At 52.4% G+C, this 22286-nt stretch overlaps 1 protein-coding gene across 1 annotated transcript in view; it reads right to left on the reverse strand.

Moving 5' to 3' along the window:
* The window catches only part of HYDIN (HYDIN axonemal central pair apparatus protein), a 187323-nt gene that overhangs the window by 75597 nt on the left and 89440 nt on the right, over positions 1-22286 (reverse strand). The window contains exons 33-37 of the mRNA XM_048515341.1: positions 20505-20632; positions 17679-17870; positions 16253-16402; positions 5687-5926; positions 2175-2295 (exon numbers count right to left, since the gene is read on the reverse strand). Of these exons, the coding sequence (XP_048371298.1) occupies positions 2175-2295; positions 5687-5926; positions 16253-16402; positions 17679-17870; positions 20505-20632 (831 nt within the window). The remainder of the gene's footprint in view (positions 1-2174; positions 2296-5686; positions 5927-16252; positions 16403-17678; positions 17871-20504; positions 20633-22286) is intronic.

The raw sequence follows: 22286 nt of genomic DNA on the forward strand, positions 1-22286 counted from the left end.
AGGGCCAAACAGGATGTATGCCAAGAATTCTGTAACAGGGACTCCAAGCAATTTTTAATACATTTAATACATTTTCAATTGCTTGGACAGCCCAGATTCAGATCTGACCGAAGGATGTGTGGCTAAACCTCCACTTCCCCAGTGCCATTTTTTGGACCTAGACAGGTGGCAGCTCTCCAGGTGTTTCAGGAAAACAGTGCTGAGGGCCTTAACCCCTCCCCCGTATGCAGATGTACCAATACAAATTATGCCTCCTGAAAATTCTAGTCTTAAAACAAACGAGTGGGAGTTCCAAATGCGAAACTTTCCGCACACATATGGGCCCCTTCCGCACGGGCTAATAGCGCAGGATGGGGAAAAACCCATTTGGGGGGGGGGACTTTGCACGGCTCCCACCCCTAAAGCAAGGCTGCCCCACGTTCCCCACCCCGAAATGGGTTATTGGAAAATTGCACTATCCGCAATTCTCTTGTTTTAATGCGTTTTGCAGCCACTCGTGAGAGAACAGCTGCCCCAGGAAGTGTTTTATTGGCCGCACTTCCTGGGTTTTAACAGTCACTGCCCACAGTCTTCCAGTGGAGGGAGGGACATTTTTTAAAAAAAGCCGTGCCTCCATGCGAAGGCGCGACAGCAGCCCACATTGCATCCACAGGCTCCATTCGCTGCCTGCACGGAGTCATGCAAATGCGAAAACAGGGGAGCGGGTTACTTTATCCTGCCTGCAACCCGCTCTCCCTGTGCTGTACAGAAGGGGCCTTGGTTTGGTTACTACTCTTCAGCAGATGTCTTAATGATATTTGTTTCTGATTTCTGCCTGTCACTTTGGGAGCCGATTTTTGTTGGAAATACAGAGTAGAAAAATCTAATAAACATTCAAAGATGCAACTGTAGCCCCCTTGTCATTCGCTGACAAACATGCACGCGCAGCCTTAAAGAGCAACCATAGCTAAGTCATGCAGCTGAATTCCCCAGAAGCTCCCCCTTCATACTCACCGTGATCATGATGAACTGATTCCTGCCCCACTGACTAAAGAGCACATGATACTCTCGGGAATTAACCAGGTTTGGCGCAGAACTCCTCACTGCTTTCTGGGCGATCACGGTTCTGGTGCTTCCTTGTTCCCCTTATCATGTGCTTTCCCCAGACCTGGATGAAACTAGACCTTTTTTAAAATGCCGTGATCAACCCAGGACAGAAAGGAGCAGTGGGGAGGATTGAGGGAGTCGAATCTCCCATCCTTGTGAGTGACGTGGAGGCTCCCATCCAATCAGGGATTTTTTAATTTTGCGGAGATAAGAGCCACGTCTATTATGAAGCAACGTGGGGCCAGTTCACAATGATTTTCTCAGTAAAAGGCAATACAAAGTACTGCTAAACCTTATATCGACATGGATACGAGGGGACAAAGCAGCACGGGAACAGGGCTTGCCCTTACTTGCCAGTTTCCCCGTAGAGTTGCTCTGCGCATGCTTGCGCATCCCTTTTTCATTTCCCATACCCAAAATCGACGTGGATATGAGGCAATATGGGGCCGGTTTTGAATGCTTCACTGAGTAAAAGGCAATACAAAGTACTTTTAAACCTCATATCGACGTGGATACGAGGGGACAAAGCAGCGCAGAAACGAGCCTTGGTTTTAATCGCCCGTTTCCCTGTTTCCGCGTATGGTTGTTCTGCTCATGCTCGTGTAGATGTGGATCTGCAAGGTTGAAAAGTTAAAAAAAAAATTCCTGCCCCAGCACAACGCAGCAGTCAATCAGGAAAGCCCCTGAGCAGATTGTGCGGCAGATCTGCCAAGAGTGGGAAGTTTTGTGTGGCTGCTATACGCATGAAATACATGAATTCCATTTTCTTGCAATGTTCTCAGTGGCAAGAGTATTATAAGATACCCAATCTCCTGAACAGCTCTGATGTGCTCTTTTGTGAGACTGTTGCAAATTTTATACTGGAAATTAGTAATTTTAACTGTATTTCTTAACCTTGTTTTGATTTAAAATATTGTCCTGTTTTGTATGCCAATAAAGGCGTGTGTGTGTGTGTGTGGCTGCTGCATTGCCAGGAGCAGGGGTTGTTTGGGGGCCACAAGCTGCAGTGGGGAGCATGAAACCGTGCTCAAAAGGTCCCAATTCTTTCCAAACCAGTTTCTATCTAGTTTCATTTGTTCAGTGATTACCTAGAGTCTTCTTCTGCTTCTCATAATATTCTAGCACTTCAGGAGGCAGCCTCTCACCAGGCAAGCGAGGAGGCAACAGGAGCATTTTATGGCTGTCATAGCCCTCCAACATTCGCAAAATCTGAAATCAAGAAGATGGTAAAGAGCCCATCAGTCAAGAAGAGTTTATAAAGGTGGAAAATGGAATTCACAACTCTCTCTGGCTACCCACATCTCCAACAGTCTCTGACTATCTGAGCCTGAAGAATTTACAAATTAATAGGTTTTTATCTGCATCTATTCCTCACCAGTGACACCAATTACTTCCATACAGGACATTTTCTTCACTTTGGCTACTAAACTGCAACTTTTTAAAAAGCATCCACACAGTGTTGCAGCCTAATCACACTGCAGTTGTCCTATCCCCATCTTCAATACCCTCTCCCACTTATTTCTCCAAAGTTTTGGGAACAGCAAAGTCCAAACTTAATTTCAGGTGGTCTGGATGGGAAGATTTATGTTACCCACGGCCTTGCCAACATTGGTGCCACCTTCCTCCCCCCAACCCCCTGAAGCCAATATTTTCCCCATCATGTCCCTAGGGGCCTTTTTAAAAATTGGTAACTGCTCAATCACAGTACTGTTATAATGTTGTAAAGATCTGTTGTAAGAATGTACCAGCAGTTTGTACGAATTCCCAGCTTTCTCTCTTTTTAAAGTAAGCCTCTAGTACTTTTCATTGAGGAGATTAATCTTTTCCTTTATATCTCCACAACAAAAGCTGTTAGAAATTTTGTTGAAGGAGACCGTCAGAATGGGAAATACAAAACAACAGTAAACTGAATGTTCCTCATAGACCAGTGATGGAGAACCTATGGCACGGGTGCCAGAGGTGGCACTCGGAGCCCTCTCTGTGGGCACACGCACACAGAGTTCGTCATGTGGGGGGTGGAAAATCACCCCCCCACACACACACACACATCTAGGCTGGCCTGGGTCACTGAGCATGATGTGCACGCATCGCGGTGAGAAGGAATGACTTGGCTGGCGGGCCTGGTGCCTGTGCTCCGGGTGGCTGCTGCCCGAGGGGGGGGGGGCACAGGCAGAGATGCTAGAGAGGCACAGAGTGGTGCGTGCGGGACTTGCTGGAAGCTACAGCAGGCTGGCCCCTGCTCAAGCGGGTGCGGCTGAGGAAGAGGGAGCCAACTGGTTTTTTTCTAAACTAAAACCTCAGCATTCAGGTTAAATTGCCGGGTTGGCACTTTGCGATAAACAAGTGGGGTTTGGGTTGCAATTTGGGCACCCGGTCTCGAAAAGGTTCACCATCACTGTCATAGATCTATTCCACATTCTATGGGTACAAACTGCTTCAAAGGTTTCTGGTGTCCTCTGGTAACAGAGAGGGTTGGAGATGCGCTCCCTCTTGAAAAACGAAAGTCCCTGGATTCCAAAGGTCCATTTCAGACCGTATCATATAGTGCTCTGCACTGGGATGCTCAAGCGCCAGCCATTTCAATTCAGATCCTGCTCTCTAGTCACATACCGGTAACTTCACTGTATTCTTTTTCTAATTGTGCCATACAATGCTTTTTGCCCATTCATGTTCTCACACAGCCTGATTGAGTTCTATGCCAGTCCCCTGAATAACCTCTTTACTTAGTATGCAATGGTTTAAACCAGGGGTAGGGAACCTGCGGCTCTCCAGATGTTCAGGAACTACAATTCCCATCAGCCCCTGTCAGCATGGCCAATTGGCCATGCTGGCAGGGGCTGATGGGAATTGTAGTTCCTGAACATCTGGAGAGCCGCAGGTTCCCTACCCCTGGTTTAAACAGACAATTTTATTTGGATCAGTCCACATAAAATCACATAATTCAGTCATAAACTGTTAGGGCCCAGCCTGGTCTGAATGGGAACCCCTGGGTGGAAGACTCAGATAGAGAAGAGGGGACAGTGTTGGTTCCAGACTCTCAGGCACTACCTGTAGATGCAGAGACTGAGTAGCCAGAAGTTCCTGCAGGACCAGGTCCCCAGGCTCAGGCAGAGCATTCAGGCTGGGATCTACAGCCAGGTCCAAGCTCTGAGATTCCCCAGAATGAGCTTAGCTCTGAGACTCTTCAGCCCCTTGATACAGAACCAGAGAGGACCCTGACAGCTCCCTCACACCCTGTCTCCAGAGCCCCAGGAGCAACACAGGAGGAGACTATGTGCTAGCTTACAGCAAAGGAGACGCCGCAGCAGGTTAGCAGCTATGGGGTGAGCTAAGTAGATGCAAAGTCTTTTCAGGAGCCAGACTAGATAACCCAAAGCTGAGCTAGCTTGTGGCAGCAACCTTGTGGTTTAGCGGGCAGGTTACTGTTTCTATTTGCAGCCAGATGTGCAGAGGCTACTTTCGTAATAACTACAGACACGGCTTGGATTGAAATGGGCCGCAGCCCTTTATTAATATAATTATTATACTGAAGCGGGGCGAGAAAGAGGAGCGCATCTTATCTGCTAGTCAGCATCCATGGCTGATCCCAGCTTCAATCCCAAACTTATTGTGGAGGACAGAGAGATACTGAGCCAGGGGCGCCTGCCCCTTCTTCATGGCCCCCACATTGCTGGGGTGTCGGGCTCGCTAGCAAAAGCCTCTGCGGCATGTGCCCCGAACCTGCCCCGCCCCACCCCAAGCCTCTTATGGAGGCCCCCATAGGGAGGGAGGTCCGGCATGCAGGCTTGTCCCCCCCCCCCAAGATGCGCTCCTCTGCCCAAACTGCCCCACAAGAGCTGCGACAATAAAGTTAAAATCCCCATCCCTTGTTTCAGGGAGGGCAGGTGGGTCAGTTCGCTTCCAGGCGTTGAAAAGGAGAAGGAGCAAACACGTGTGGCCTTATATAGGTCGCATGCTCCACCCTGATGCCCACATGCACCAGCATGCTCATTGCCGGGTGGTAAAGGCGCAGCTGCCTGGCCAGCCCAGAGACACGCATGCCCCTCCTCTGGAGCTCTTACCACATGCTCTGCCCTCTGTCACAATTACGGGCCTAGTTGATTCTATTGCCGTGATTTCTTGTCTTGTCTAAATTCCTTGCTCCATGCACATTAAATGTCTGAATCTGCTAAAGCCTATGTGTGGACTATCCTTGGTTCCTGAGGGCCTGTCTACGACATAAACCAACACTGTCTTTTAATAAAATCCTACCCTTCAGTGTTTATCCAAGACCCATCTCACATGAAAGACCAGTCTATGACAACATCTAAATAGGATATTTATAGGATAAATTCCAGGGTACGGGGCACGGTCCTTCAGTGGATTGCCTCATTTCTCCATGATAGGGGTCAGCATGTGTGGTGTGGGGACCAGGCCTCCCAAAGGTGCCCGTTGGATTGCTGCGTCCTTGGGCCATGCAATCCAGTGGTTCAAACTCTCTCAATCTATCATAGCTCACAGAATTGTCCTGATGATAGAACCAGATAGCCTCAAAACAGAACTGAATGCTCCACCATAATTTTAACTGAGAGTCAGAAATTTGGGAACATTTTTCACTCACCCGTTCTTCCAACAAATACTGCTGGTCCAGTTCCAAGGAATAGAACTCAATGGGGAAGCTGCATGGGTTCTTCACCACCACTTCGGCCTCATCCCCAAGAGCGTAAGGCAGGAGGGGTCCAAGTTCCACAATAGAAGGGATGAACTCTAGACGTGGCTCTAGACCATGTCCTGTGACGTGGAAATGCAGCTGATGAGTGCTTTGAGCGATGCTCACAATCAGGTCGTTGCTGTAGAATTTCTAGGGTGACAGACAATGGAGAGATTACTTTCTCATGCACACACACACACAAGAACAAGTTAAACCTTGAAATAGTCACAACCCTGATCTAGTTCAGGATTTGATACCACAGTAACTAGACTGAAGTTTCTGCAAACATTAGGCATCAGGCATTGTAATGCCACCTCCTGTTTTTTATCCTTTTTCCTATTATTTATCCTATAAAGAGAGGTTTATTTATATTTATATTTATATATTATTTATTTATTTATTTATTTTTATTTATTTATTTATTTATTATACTTGTATACCGCCCTCCCCCGGAGGGCTCAAGGCGGTGAACAACAAGTTAAACAAAATACATAGATAGAGCACAGATAAAATCAGTAAATATCAAAATTAATTAATAATAATTGTGGCTCTGTACTCATTAAAACCAAACCCCATTAAAATGCAGCATCCAAATACCTTATTATTATCATCATTATTAATTAATTAATTAAGTAAGTAAGTAAGTAATTTTTAAAATTTAATAAACCGCCCACCCCCAGAAGGCTCTGGGCGGTGTACAGCAAACCAGTGCATAGAACTCCATACACAATAAATAAAATAAAATATACCCGAATATTAAAACCCTTAAAAACACAGCAGCATTAACATAACCTCCATTAGTTGACCTCAATTTGTTGACGGCGCCTGATCCCAAGGCCGGGGTGGGTGGGTGGGGGGACATTGATAGTGATAGATAAGATATTATATCAGCAGTGCCGGAGATAGCATAACAAGTGGTGCGGGGGCATCAGAGGAGGCAGGTAGTCCGCGGCCGGCCTCCCCAAAGGCCCAGTGGAACAATTCGGTTTTGCAGGCCCTGTGGAATTCACTAAGGTCCCGCAGGGCCCGAACAGCTGATGGAAGAGTGTTCCACCTGGCCAGGGCCAGGGCTGTAATGGCCCTGGCCCGGGTAGAGGCCAGCCGCATCATGGAGGGGTGGGGGACTGTCAGTAAGTTAGCCTCTGCAGATCACAGAGGCCTACCTGGGATATATGAGGTGAGACGGTCATGAAGGTATGAGGGCCTCTGGCCGTAAAGGGCCTTAAAGGTTAACACCAACACCTTGAAAATGATCCAGAATTCCACTGGGAGCCAGTGTAGGCAGCACAACACGGGGTGATATGATCTCTAAAGGAACCACCCACCAGAAGTCGCGCCACCGAATTCTGGATCTGGATCAGTTTCAGTTTCTGGATCAGCCACAAAGGAAGGCCTACATAGAGCGAGTTACAATATTCCAACCTGGAGGTGACTATTGCATGGATCACAGTGGCCAGGTCAGCCTGGGAGAGGTAGGGGGCCAGCCGTCGGAAGATGGAAAAAGGCAACCTGGGTAACATGGGCCACCTGGCTCTCCATAGAAAGAGAAAAGTCCAGGCGGACCCCCAGACTGCAGGCCAAGCAAGTTGGGGTTAAAGAAACGACCCCCCCCCCCCAGTACCGGCAGCTGAAAGTCTCCGATTCCCCCACCACGACCCAGTCAAAGGATCTCTGTCTTCGATGGATTAAGTTTTAACCTGCTCTGCTTCAACCAACCAGCAACAGCCTCCAAACAATGCTGAAGAGTCTTAGGGGCAGAGGTCGTCCCCCCCCCTCCATCAACAGAATGAGATGGGTGTCATCAACATGTTGATGGCAGACCAGCCCAAAGCTCCACACCAACTGAGCAAGGGGTCACATGTAAATATTAAACAAAAGCGGGGATAACAAGGCCCCCTGGGGCACACCGCAATCCAGCGGGCACCTTTGGGAGGCCTAGTCCCCACACCACACATGCTGACCCCTATCATGGAGAAAAGAGGCAATCCACTGAAGGACCATGCCCCGTACCCTGGAATTTATCCTATAAATATCCTATTTAGATGTTGTCATAGACTGGTCTTTCATGCCTTGGCTTCCTTCTGACTGCTAGCCCAGGTTTTTCTGTACCAAGTCCTTCCTGGACCACATTTCCCCTTACACTGGCTAAGCCTCTTCTCATCTTCCGAGCACAGAAGGACTCTGAGATCCCTCCTTGTCAGCACCTCCATGGCCTGGGCTCTCATTCTCTTTCAATCAAATCAGCAGTATTCATTATGTGGTCCTATGAGAAGGGACTTGTTTCAGTGGTAGATAATCTACTTTACATGCAGAAGGTCCCAGTTCAAATCCCCAGCATCTCCACAAAAAAGGATTGAGGAGTAGACGACCTCAGCCTGGAGAGTGTGGCTGCTGGCAGTGATGACCTTGACAGAGCATTTGTCAGACTCACTCTAAAGCAGATTCATGCTTCAGGTGTTCACCAAATAAGATGCACCTGAATAACCAGGGGCAGCCATTGCTGCCGTGGTGAGCAATGCAGCAAGATAAGGGGCATGCATGGCCTGGCGGCTAGCTGCAGAACCGGGTGCAATGATTGGCTCCCACCGAAAAAGGCGGGAGGAGCCTGGGTATATCTAGAGCGCACTTCCCGGGTCCAGCGCCGGCTTCCCGGCGGCGAGAACCAGCAAGGCGTGGTCGTGTTTTTGGAGTCTCGCGTAAGGCCTGGAAGGAGACTGGCCTTTTCTTTCCTTTCCTTTCTTAGCTGAATTTCCCCTTCTTCCTTCTGGCCCTCCTCGCTTCTCTCGTTTCAACCTTTTTCTTTCCTTTCACCTCTTCTGGGCCGGTCTCGCAGCCGCCATGGGGCCGAAAAGGGCCAAGAGCAGGGGAAGCCTGGTGCTGAAGGCGCGGTGCCATCGGGCAGAGCAGCGTGCTCTGCTGAACAGGAGTCCGGGCCCAGACTGGCCCGGGGACATTGGACGACGTCCCGGTTGTTGGGCTTAATCGAGAAGCGGCGAGGGCGGCTTCGCTGGCTCGGGCTTGTCTCCCAGCGTCGGGCAGGGGACGGCCGGTTGGCATGGCGGGACAGTCTCCCTTAGGAGGGGCCCTCCCAGCGGTCGGGGTGCCCGCCGCCCGGCATCTTCCCGGCCGAACATGTTACAGCCATGTGGCACCGATCCTGCCTTGGTCCCGCAACCTGGCGGACACCCTGTTGCATCTTTCACGAAGTCCTCGGTGGGAAGCGGCTGGCGAAGTCGGGCCCCACCTCGGGGTCGAGGGCCCTGAGCCCACCACGCCAGCGGGCGGCCGGTGCAGCGCCAGCCGGGGCCTCGAAAGGAGCAACTGGCGGAGGAGCTGCACCTTTCGCCACACCCGGTTAGCGCGCCCACATCGGGTGGATGCGTCCGTCGGCCCCTCGGGCGCTACGAGGGCAGGAAGGAAGGAGAGCGGCCGTCAGGGCGTTCCCGTTCCTCCAGGTGATCCCCAGCTCTTCGTCGCCGGGTGAGTCCTACTGGAGGATGATGACGCAGCGCAGGCTACTGCGCGGAATTTTGGGTGCGGGGAGAGAGTGCCTGCTCTCCCACCGCGTGGCTTGCAAAGCGCAGGGCGCTTTGGGCGGCGGCGCCATCCCTAGCCCAGCTCAAAGGCACGACCGCGTAACTCCGCCCGGGTCCCACCTCCCGAGGAAGCTCCGGGAGCGGGCGCTGGATGGGTATTACGTGGACATCTTTAAGTTCCCCGCGGCGGGAGGGGGAGTTGGGTTTGTCGGGCGGGAAGGCCGACAATAAAAACGGAAGGACCCGGCAGCAGCCCGGCGGAATTTTAACAACTGGCTGCAGGGGCTTCACGAACCCACTCCTGGCCCTCATCGGGCAGCGTATCCCCTGCGGGCCTGGCACCTGGCAGCTCACATGGCTCATGTGCTGCGGGCTCGGGCGCTGGCTGGGGAACTGCTCGCGGCCATCGCTAATTTACGGCGAGGCCATCCATAGCAAAAGCGCTACCGCACAAGTGCCTTTTCCGCTTGGGACTGTAGTAATGCACGCTGACCCAGCAGCACCCGTGGTGCGGCTGGAACACCCTACAGCTTCCTGACGGCCTTCTGGTGCGCACCGCGCCCCACTCCTCATCCCCCTATGAGTCACGGGTCATGAACTGTCTGGCTCAGTCACCGGGCGCAGGGACAATGGTCTTGCCCCCAGGTGAGGATTAGGCTCAGACGCTTACGCTCCTCTCCGCACGTAGCCAGGTGAGATCATGCATCACATGATGATCTCCAGGTCTCCCGGTCTCCCGCTCATCTCCCTACCCACCTCCTTTACACGCCCACAATGAAACCCTAATAAAAGGTGCCAGAGACCAGCACAGAGAGTTGTCAGGATCACGAAATCCCGCGCTTCCTGTTGCTGACGCTCTCCACCAGATGAAACCTCCTCCGGCGTCCTGCCGCCCTATTCGCTTAGCGGCGACCCTGGCGAATGCACCGCTGACCCAGCAGCACCGTGGTCGAGCGCTGGAACACCTACGCTCCTACGGCCTTCTGGTCACACCGCACCCCCACTCCTCATCCCCCTATGAGTCACGGGTCATGAACTGTCTGGCTCAGTCACCGGGCGCAGGGACAATGGTCTTGCCCCCAGGTGAGGATTAGGCTCAGACGCTTACGCTCCTCTCCGCACGTAGCCAGGTGAGATCATGCATCACATGATGATCTCCAGGTCTCCCGGTCTCCCGCTCATCTCCCTACCCACCTCCTTTACACGCCCACAATGAAACCCTAATAAAAGGTGCCAGAGACCAGCACAGAGAGAGTTGTCAGGATCACGAAATCCCGCGCTTCCTGTTGCTGACGCTCTCCACCAGATGGAACCTCCTCCGCGTCTCGCCTATTCCTTAGCGACGACCCTGCGGGGATGACTACAGGGACCTCATCCACGACCAAACCTGGATGGTCGTGGTCCAGCCCGCCATGGGAGGGGCGGCGGATCCTCCTGTTCTTACAAAACCCGGCAGAGCCTACCCGGGGCGGGTGGGGGCTAAGGGGTTGTGTTGGGAATTCAACAAAGGTGCTTGCCAGCGGCCAAAATGTAGATTTGAGCACTCTTGCTCCTTTTGTTCCGGCAGCCACAGCAGGATCAGCTGTCCCAAGCCGGCGGGACGCCCTCCCTTTCGGGCAGGTCTGGCCGCCTCGGCGCCGGGCTCCTCCCACAAAGATGCCGGTGGCCAGGGCAGTGCCCCCCGCCTCCCCGCAAAACACTGAGATGCTCGCCAGCTGCAGTCTCTGGCTCCTACACCCGCTCAAGTGGGGGGTGCTTTTGGAGTGGTTGCAGCGCTATCCAGACAGGGGCTGGCGCGCCTGCTGGGGATGGTTTCTCTCTGGCTTCCGTGATCCCATACCAAGGCCCAAGGAGGGCTTACCAAGCCAGCAATCTAAAATCTGTCCGCGATCTCCCTGGAGTGGTGGCTGATAAGCTCAACAAGGAAATCCAGGCCGGCCGCATTGCTGGCCCTTTCAGTCACCCTCCTCTCCCCAACCTCAGGGTCTCCCCTATTGGCTGCCGTGGCCTAAGAAAGCCCCGGGGGAGTTTCACTTAATTCAACACCTCTCCCACCCCCGGGGCGATTCCGTGAATCATTTCATTGACCCAGAGGTTTGTTCGGTCCGTTACGCCACCCTGGACGAAGCCATCCTCTGCATCAGGCAGGCGGGTCTGGGGGCATCCCTAGCAAAGTGTGACATTCAGTCCGCCTTCTGGCTCCTGCCCATTTCCCCCGTGGACTTCGAGCTGCTGGGCATCCACTTCCAAGGCAATTGGTATGTGGACAAGGCCATGCCCATGGGCTGCTCTTTTGCCTGTGCCGCCTTTGAGACTTTCAGCACTTTCCTTGAATGGGCTTTCAGGCAGCGGGTGCCCTCCGGTTTTGGTGACCCATTACCTTGATGATTTCTTGTTTATCGGCAGGCAGGGCACCCGGGAGTGTGAGCTGGCCCTTCAGGCTTTCCAGGTCCTGGCCGCCGAGCTGGGGGTCCCCTTGGCTCCCAACAAGACAGAGGGGCCCGCCACTGCCCTCAGCTACCTGGGCATTCACCTGGACACGGTCAGAGGCACGTCGCCACGCCAGGCTGACAAGCTGACAGCCCTGTCAGCCCTGCTCCAGTCCGCTCTCCCTCCTCTGAAATGCAGGGTGCGCCTGGTCCAGTCCTTACTCGCCACCTCAATTTCGCTTGCAGGGTGGTGGCCCCGGGTAGGGCTTTCTGCCCCCGGCTGGCGAGGTCCTTGTCGGGCTGCAAGTCCCCTGACCATCACATCAGGGTCTCCCGGGGCATGAAAGAAGACCTACAGGTCTGGTTGTCCTTCATCCAAACTTCAACGGGATCTCTCTGTGGCATCAGCTTTGGAACTTGGCCTGGAGTTGCAGGTGCACCTCTGATGCCTCTGGGGCTTTGGTTTCGTGTGTTCTTCCGGGGTCAGTGGGCGCAGGGCCTGTGGCCCTCAGAGTGGCACGCCAAGGGCCTCACCAGGGATCTCACTTTTCTGGAGCTGTTTCCCATCCTGGTGGCGTGTGCACATTTGGCACAACCTCTGGCTTAACAAACGGGTGCTTTTCTGGTGCCACAACCAGGCAGTGGTGCGGTGGTAAACAGACAGTCGAAAGCAAATCGGGCACGGGTCATGCCTGGTTCGCAATTTGGTTCTCACCTGCCTCACCTATAACATCTCTTTCAAAGCTGCTTTTGTTCCAGGTTTGCAGAATGAGATTGCTGACGCCTTTATCTCGCCAGCAGGTGGATCAAGCTTCCGGCGCCTGGCCCCCGGGCGGAGCCGTTTCCGGCGACAGTGCCGGGCGCCCCTCTGGAGCCTTGGCAACAAGACGCCATCACAGGTGTTTTGAACTCGTTGGCACCGGCCACGCAGGCAATACGACGGAGCCGCGGCGCCTGATTTCCTGAGCTTTGCTGCGCCCCTCCGGGCGCCCGGTCTGCGGTGGGGTGGACACTGGCCTTCTCCTCGAGTATTTGGTCCGGCTCCATGGGCAGGGGATGCACCCGCGCACCATGGGGGTGCACCTGGCGGGCATCGCTTTCTTCTGCAAGGTTTCCGGTTTTCCTGACGTCACCAAGGCGTTTGTAGTCCGCCGCCTAGTGGCTGGGTGGCGGCGGGTGGGCACCAGACAGAGGGACCCAGTCACCAAGGAAGTGTTGAGGGCGGTCACTGGGGTGCTAAGGCAGGTGTGCGCTTCGCGCTATGAGCGCTTGCTTTTCGCTGCCGCCTTCCACCTGGCACACCACGGGGCTTTCAGGCCTGGGGAACTGGTTGCCCCTACCAGGGATCGACCTTCCAGCACCGAGCCTGCAAAGGGAACACCTCGCCCTGTCGGGGACATGGTCTACGCTTTGGCTGGCCCATTCAAAGACCGACTCAAGAGGGCCGCTGGGCTTGGGTCACCATGCCAGCTCCTACCGGGCGACGCCACCTGCCCCCCTCCCCCCCCCCTTATTGAGTGGCTACGGCACAGGCCTCGGGTGGGTGGCATGCTCTTGGTGCACGAGGATGGGTCCCCCCTCACCAGGTTCCAAATGCTGGCGGTGTTCAGGGCATGCTTGGCTCAAGCCAGGCTACCGCCGCGAGTTCGGCCTGCACTCGTTTCAGGAATTGGGGCCGCCACGGCCGCTGCAGCAGAAGGCAGGGCCCCCGGAGGATATCCGCAATTTGGGCAGGTGGCGGTCGGGGCCTTCGGGCGCATACATTCGCCCACACCTGACTTGTTGATTTCCCTCCCCAGTGCCTCCAGGGACGCCGCAGACTGTCTATCGGCAGGTGTGGGTCGGGGCACAGCCTTGTCAACAGAGTCGGGACTACGCCTACAATTCCAATGGGGCCGGCATCTCGGACTCGGGCGCACGAAGAATTTCCTGATGGGGCAGGGCACATGCTTTGGCATGAGCTAGAGCCCAAGGTCATTGAATACATTTTTTCAGCTGGCTACACCGACCTCCTGGTCATCCACCTTGGGAGGAAGATCTCCCCTGCCAGGTCGGGCTTTGACCTGCGCTTTGGCGGTGGCCGCCACGCTCAGCAGCTTTGCCAGACACCGGCCTAATATAAGCTTGGTTTAGTCCGAGATGGTGCAGCGGGCCCATTGGAGCGGGGCGTTGGATCCTCTGCAGTGGAGAGGGCCTGCAGAAAAGTCAATAAGGCTGCCGCCAAGGTGGTGCTTTCCCTCGGGGAGCGTGTGGCGGAACACTCCGAAATCACCCGACGCCATGGACCTTTTTTTCAGCCGGATGGCGCCCGCTTCTGTCCCAATGGGGCATGGACTTGTGGCTTCAGTCAGTTCAGTTTACCCTTCGGCGGTGGTTAAGATAGAGACAGGCTCAGGCTTGAGGAGCTTGGGCGGTGAGCTGCAAGGGAGGGCAGCTCGTGGCGGGTTTGCAACGGTGTCGCACATCTGGGGAGAGAACGAGCCTTCCGGCTAGGGCTCCAAGGCTTGCGCCCTATGAGGGCCGGGGGGTGGGGCGGGCAGGCTGGCAGGCCGGCAGGCCGGGCCACTGCCCGACACCCCAGGGAGTGGGGTTGGGTTGGGCCGGTAGGCGGCCATGGGCTTAGCCGGTGCTCCCCGGCTGACCCCAGCAAGCACGGGAGGAAGACGGGCTGGGGGCGGCCTTGGGGCTCAGCCGGTGCCCGTCTCCTCAGCAGGGGCGGGAAGTGTGGAAGCATTTAGGAGTATGATCTCTGGGCTTCCCTTCCCGCCAGTTTCCCATTCATTGGGATGTGATGTGCGACCCGTTTGCCGCCCAGCTCTGATGTAAATAGTTCTTGTTTATATGTTTGTTGTTTAATAAACGGGCTGCGGCCCATTCCTTTCCAGCCTGTCGCTGTGGTGTACTTATTGAGCGAGGGAGTCTCACCATCTACAGCAAATAAGATGCACCTGAATAACCAGGGGCAGCCATTGCTGCCGTGGTGAGCAACGCAGCAAGATAAGGGGCATGCATGGCCTGGCGGCTAGCTGCAGAACCGGGTGCAATGATTGGCTCCCACCGAAAAAGGCGGGAGGAGCCTGGGTATATCTAGACGCCTTCCCCGGTCCGCGCCCTTCCCGGCGGCGAGAACCAGCAAGGCGTGGCCCACCCACCCTCCCTGTAAACTAGGGTTGGCGGGATTTTTTGGGTCCTTACTGTCGCAGTCCTGGCGGGTTTGCAACGGTGTCGCACATCTGGGGAGAGAACGAGCCTTCCGGCTGGGGCTCCCAGGCTTGCGCCCTATGAGGGCCGGGGGGTGGGGCGGGCAGGCTGGCAGGCCGGCAGGCCGGGCCGCTGCCCGACACCCCAGGGAGTGGGGTTGGGTTGGGCCGTTAGGCGGCCATGGGCTTAGCCGGTGCCCGACACCCCAGCAAGCACGGGAGGAAGACGGGCTGGGGGCGGCCTTGGGGCTCAGCCGGTGCCCGTCTCCTCAGCAGGGGCGGGAAGTGTGGAAGCATTTAGGAGTATGATCTCTGGGCTTCCCTTCCCGCCAGTTTCCCATTCATTGGGATGTGATGTGCGACCCGTTTGCCGCCCAGCTCTGATGTAAATAGTTCTTGTTTATATGTTTGTTGTTTAATAAACGGGCTGCGGCCCATTCCTTTCCAGCCTGTCGTTGTGGTGTACTTATTGAGCGAGGGAGTCTCACCATCTACAGCAATTCAGATGGGTCCTCCCATGCTTTATAGTGGTCTTTGAAAAAATACATCAGCCATGAAGACACACTGCTACTTTCTTTTGGCAAGCATTGCAGTGCTCTTTCTCATGCCACTATCTCCTACTAGCTGTCTGTGGGAAGAATAGGGCAACCCGGGCAGCCATGCTCCTGATATTGTTACCTACTCGAACTGGTTGGGGTGGGGAGTGGTATGTGGTTTGGAGATGAGAGATTCTGCTACTTCTGCCAAGGCTGAGATAGCCAAAACCTCCAATGCTAATGAAGGAAGGAGGGCAGTGAAGCAGCCCCCTCTGAGGAATTGAACTGAAATCCAATTATAGAAAGGATCTGTTTTTCAGGGGGCAGCACTGACTCCTCCCACCCAAGACATGGCTACCTCTTCTGCCCATTGATTATCACAGAGTAGGGAGTAGTTGCTTCCTGGGAGGACTTTGATTTTAGTCTGGCTGTTACTATCAGAGAAGGAAAATGCCAGAAAGGTATTGATCTGGCTTCAGCATGGGCCATTGTGTTTACGGAAAAAGTAAAAGACCAAAATGTAAGAGTTACTCATGGTGACATCCCAAACCACTTTGAGCCCCACAGGTTGAAAGGAAAGAGGTATATAAATATTTTACACAAACTGGGTAAATATTATTAAGCCCCCTTGAAGACCTAAATGCTGGGGAAGTAGAATACAAATCTTCGAAGTCAATCAATCAATCAATCGATCAATCAATCAATCAATCAATCAATCAATCAACCAACCAGTTATTCAAAATGGCTTCCCACGAATATCATCGCAACCTCTCACCTCTTCTCTTGGTGCAAACTTTATTTGCACAGTAAGCCGCTCTCCAGGAGCCAGGATCCCACAGGAAGGGATCATCTCAAAGACGTGCGGCTTGCTCTTCAGTTCTTGGCGCATTTTCCTACGCAAGGCTGCCGGCATGTGCTTGTCCACCTAAACATACAAGTCAATCAGTGAGCAATGACTGGATCTCTGTGGATAGCTATGACTATGAGAAGAAGAGTTTGGATTTATTGTTATGGTATGTGGGGAAAAAAGGGTTCATCTCCTAGGGCAGCAGATAGAAGGGTCAGCAACAGAGCCGGAGCCAGAAAGTTTGGAGCAACTTGTGACAGTCAACCTTTAACGTGATTAGTGAAAGAGACTGTGACTTTGTTCCTATGGAAGACTGTTGCTGAGCAAAGTGCTAGCTTGAACATTATAAAGTTGTGTATAGAACTCTGCATGTATCTTTAGACTTCTTACTTATCTTAGTGCTTAGTCCTGTGTAGCTTAAGAACTTTGTATAGTGTTTGTATGCTGCAACTACCAAGTAAAGCCTTCCTGTGGAAAGAATGACTTGTGAAGTGTGTCTTATTCCAAGAAGGTGGGAGGCTGCTGAGTATATGCAGTTGGACTACTAGACCTCCTTGTCTACTATGGGTAGCTCCGCTCTACTCTGCTGATATTTATACCCCATCTTTCTCTCCTGTAAGGAGACTCAAGGTGGTTTACAAGCTCCTTTCCCTTCCTCTCCCCACAACCTCTCCCCAAAAAGGAAACACTGCACATCCAGATGAGCATATGTCGGGAGTGCTTTGATTGTGTGTTCCTGCATTGTAGGGGGTTGGACTTGATGGCCCTTGTGGTCTCTTCCAACTCTATGATTCTATGAGAGTGTTCCAAAGAACTGTAACTAGCCCAAGGACAGCCAGCAGGAATGTAGGAGTTCAGAAACACATCTGGTTCACCAGATAAGCCTCCGCCACTCAGCTGGAGGAGTAGGGAATCAAACCCGGTTCTCCAGATTAGAATCCCCCTGATCTTTACTACACCACATTGATGGTGTAGAGACACCCCCATGTGGGTGGTGTAGAGTCAATGAAGGCATTGCTTCAACAACACCTGCAGCATTGCCAAGGAAACAAATGGGCTGGCACAAGAAGGAACAAGGATGCAGTTTGAGGAAACTTCTGCTTGCCTCCTTTTCACCAGATAAACCCATGAAGCTGCCAGGAGTCTCTTTTACCAGTTTAGACTGGTACACCAGGAATGAACCTCACCAAAGTGATATCCACGCTAGACTACTGTCATGCACTATATGTGAGGCTGCTGTTTAACAGGGCCCCTTATTTCTGGGCAACCAGGAAGCTTAGTGGAAACAGCTGGGCAGAACCCAACGGCCACAAGAGGGCAAAGAAAAGCACATCACTGCCATCATAGCCTTTACCTTTTTCGTTCGCTCATTGCTGGTGGCAAACCACTGGCATGCGACTTGCAGCTGATTATGAAACTGAACAGTCTCCACTTGACACTGGCCACATTGCACAGCGGAGAATTCACAGTTTTCAATGGATATGCAGAGGGATGGCATGATGACTGTGGCATGGAGAGAGATGTGAAATGTGGGCCCAGACACTACCTGTAGCCAACAACAGGAGCAGAAATGTGTGAGATACGTAAACCACACCAACCCTGTTAAGAAGTACTGCCCAAGGTGAGACCCGCCAAGCTGTACCCCTGTCCAACAGGAGAAAGTGATATATACACAGCGCATATATCATGAGTGTATACCAGACCATAGCCAACATGTAAGGCACAACAAGAAATGCAGCCATATAAAGATCCATGAGTTTGGAATACAAGCAGAATTGCAATCGAGATCACATTTTGCAGTTGAAGAGCTTTGATGAGATGAATTTAGCCACCATCATGACCCCATCCAGCAAGTCAGAACTAGTCCTCATCATAAACCCATCATGGAGGACATGGTATTCAAGGCCATGAAGAAGCTAGGGAAGGCACAGACCCAGGGTCAGTGAGACTGAGCATTGCAGCAGATAAAGACAGCCTCCTAAGGAACTACATCTAGCAACTACCTAGGACTTCATGTTTATCCAGTTCTCCTTGCCCAAGAAAGACAGGGTTGCACTTACTTGTAATTGATGTTCATTGAGGTCTTCTGTGCAGGCACACATTGGGACCAAGCATGCACAGGGCGAGCCATAGTGAAGTTCTCAAGCTTCAACAATAGAAGTTGGTCATATGTGCGCTTCCCTCCTAATGGCACTAGACCAACGGTCCAATGCCCTTTCCCTCAGTTCCACCTGATGAATCCTATAATGAATTTCAAATTTCTTGAAACTAGCTGGCAAAGTTGGCCCACAAATCCATCAGCATTTCCAACAAACCATCCAAAATGGTAACGCTACTACGCCAGGAGCGTCAGCATACACATGAGACAAGATCTTATTTTTAGGTTCTGGAACTGTAGCTGACACCTTGATTTCCAAACCCTATGCCATTTGCAACATTTGTCCAGTGTACAACCACAAGTCTGATCTGGATCTGATATGAATCTGATCTGGAAGGGGGGTGTGACTTCTGATCCGAGAAGGAAGAAGGAGAGATAGTGGACACTTCCCCTGATGAATGCGTGGCAGATATGCCAGCTCTTTCACCATCTTAGACTTCACCAACTGTGCAACCTGCGGCTGAAAGACTAGTGATGCGAGCAGTTGCAGGTTCTGCCTCACCCATGCTATAATTTACTTCTGTCACTCTCTGCAACACAGGTGCCCCAATTCAATGGCCACTTAAAGCCCAGTTCCAGCAATCTCCCCAAACCCGTTGCCTCCTCCTCATCTGTCAACAATATAGCAGGGGACATAGGCAGTGGTGCGATTCAGCCGGTTTGCACCACTTCGGCAGAACCGGTAGTTAAAATGGTGCTTGTAATCAACCAATTGTTAAATTATTTGAATCCCAGCACCGGAACCGGCTATTAAATTCTTTGAATCCCATCGCTGGACATAGGTCTTACTGATGGGGTCCTCATGACAGGCAAGGCCACATGCACAGGACTTTCCAACTGCTTCCATGGACTTGACACCAACTGACTAGACCTACCAGGCTCCTGATGCTTAGTGTCTTCCTTTTAAGTTTTGCTGGTGGTTTCGAGCAACTTCTCAGAACAGATGGCTTCCTATGCTGTCCCTGGGAAAACTCCAGATCTGACCAGGCAACCTCCAGAACCGACTTCTCCAAGGCTGCCTTCATATCCACCACCGCCAGCTTTTCAGTGCCTTCTGCTGCTGACAAAGCCTCTTCACACGGGGCTGCTTACAACTTCGAACCCTTGTCAGTCCTAGCATGTGAAGTGCATTTTTGACAAATTTTACAAGCAGGGACTTGTAAAGCAGGAACTTTCACCATGGCACAACAAGCAGAAGGTGTGTTTATTGGTGTGAGTCACTTTTTGACACACGCTGTGTTCATTTTTAAACAAACTGTGCTGGGCCATGACAGCAGCTATGCCAACCGCCACGAAAAAGCCAGAGTGGAGAGAAATCAGCAATCCAAAGACTGTAAAGTTTTACGTAGAGCACAGCTCAAATGAACCTTCTCCCATAGTGGTGAAGAAAGAACGGAAGGAGGGGGCACCGAGCCGCTGGTCTAGTGCCGGAGAGCGCCCTTTATTATTGAAACTCAAGAACTTTAGCGTGGCTCGGCCTGCGCATGTGCAGTCCCAATGTGGGATTGCATAGAAGACCAACGATGAACCAGAAGATGTACCAAGAAGTCACAACTCAGTGAAGGAGTGGTAGGTCCCAGGTCAGAGTGTGGCCTCCGTAGAAAATGGGGCATTGGAGAGTCTGCACCGATATGTATGGGTTCAATTCAAGTCCAGCAGGTTTTCTGCCTTAAGAGTTATCTTTGGTCCTGTAAAGTGTCTGGCTAGTCCTCCTGATATCTACCATCTGGCTGGCCTTCAGCAGTCCTGATATCTTTGTCCAGCTGCTGGTCCATGAGGATCAAAATCAGACCAGAGCAGATTCTGTCACAACTCTGCAAGTCCTAAGATAGAGCACACCCAATTGTTGAAGTTGTATTCATGATTAGACTGAATTGCTTTAGCCGTACCTGAATGATCCAGGCTAAATGCATATAAATATAGCAATCTTTGCTTTATTTGTCAGGGGCAAGTATAGCATGGGCTATCCAAGGAACAGAGCCATCAAGGGCTGCAAAGGTGGGGAATAACTCAACAAGGTACCTTGATGGGCAGCAGCACTTTCACCTCTCCAAGAGGCTGGTTGGCACTCTGGGGGTCAAACCGTATTTCAAAGGTCTCAGTCTCGCGGTATGGCAGGTGCTTCACTCGGTCCAGTTCAGTGGTGAAACCTGCCCTCAAACAACAACAGAATTACTCACAGTCTAACCCAGAAGTGCAGAAAAGTCATTTTTGCAAAGAAAGATACTACTGTGGTTCAAACTACATGTTACACCTACCACGTGATCACCAGGGCCTTGTGGGAACTCAATTCAGAAACACAGCAGGGGCCCCATTCAGATAGGGACTGAGGAATGGGTCATGCCTCCTCCTTATGCTATTTCCCAATCCAAAACAGTTCTGGATAGTGTTATTTGTCATCTCAGAGGCTGAATATGTACTGAATGCTTGCATCTACATCTTCATGGGTAAGCAACACTCCTACATTGTTTTGGGTCCAGAAATAGGGGCGGTGAAGAGGAGCACCCCCTCCCCTCCCCATCCCCCCCCCGGGTTGGGTCCTAATCTGAATTGGGCTCCTATGATGCTTCTGAATTGAGTTCCTAGGAGACTCAACTGCTGGCCTCCTGCTCCATGTCCACATGGTGATCATGGTGCATAGTTTGGGCCTGTGACTGCAGTGGTGTATTTGCCTAGGGACAAGGAGTACCCCTTGCCTCCGGGTACCCCTTGCCCCCAGACTTCCTGCTTCCATCTCTGAGCACCCTCAACCCCACCCATGTCATCATCAACATGGACATGGGTGAGGGTGCCTGGCCCCAGCCCCCCTCTGCACCCCCCGCCGGCGGGGCTGCCAGCCAGCAGCCAGCAGTCCCTTATGCCCTCCCCTCTGGGCAGGCCAGAAGAGACTGCAGTCCCCAGCCTCAGAGAGCTGCTTTTATAAGCACTGAGGTGGGTTTGGGGTTTGGGGAGGCATGGCCATGCCCCAGGGGTGGGGCCATGGCCCCACCCCCTGAGCCTTGCCCCCGGCCTCAGTGCTTATAAAAGTAGCTTTTTGAGGCCGGGGACTGCAGTCTTTTCTGGCCTGCCCAGAGGGGGGAGGGCAGAAGGGACTGTCGGCTGGCAGCTGAGAGTGGGGCGGAGCCCCGCCTGGCAGGGGGTGGAACTTTGCCCCCAGGCACAGGGCAGCAGCAAGGGGGCACCATTTACCTCCGGTACACCTCTGTGTGACACCCCAGAATGTTGGAACCTTAGTGGTTTGCAACTGGATTGATTTGCAGAAGGCCTTTGATAGTTTTAGTCAACCCAGAAGGCAGCTCGTTCGATTTATTCATTTAACACCCCATGAGTTGAGTATTGTTCTGCAGAACATCTAATAACAAACAGGGTCTAGAGATATGGGTCACAATCAACTGCTTTTATGATACTAACTGACAGCAGCAGAGACAAAGGGAGACAGGCATTCCTCCATTATGTCTGGACCCGCTTGTGTTAATGAAGATAGTTCTTAAATGCTCTTATACCAGTGATGGAGAACCTTTTCGAGACCGAGTGCCCAAATTGCGACCCAAAACCCACTTATTTATCGCGAAGTGCCAACACAGCAATTTAACCTGAATACTGAGGTTTTAGTTTAGAAAAAAAAGGTTGGCTCCAAGGCGTGCGTTACTCGGGAGTAAGCTTGGTGGTAGTCAGTGGCTTTGCTTTGACGCAACCATGCAACTCTTCCAACGGGTGAATCACGACCCTAGGAGGGTTTACTCAGAAGCAAGCCCCATTGCCAGCAACCAAGCTTACTCCCAGGTAAAGGATTGCGCTTTAGTT

The sequence above is a fragment of the Sphaerodactylus townsendi genome, linkage group LG14 (genome assembly GCF_021028975.2).
Source record: "Sphaerodactylus townsendi isolate TG3544 linkage group LG14, MPM_Stown_v2.3, whole genome shotgun sequence".
NCBI lineage: Eukaryota > Metazoa > Chordata > Lepidosauria > Squamata > Sphaerodactylidae > Sphaerodactylus > Sphaerodactylus townsendi.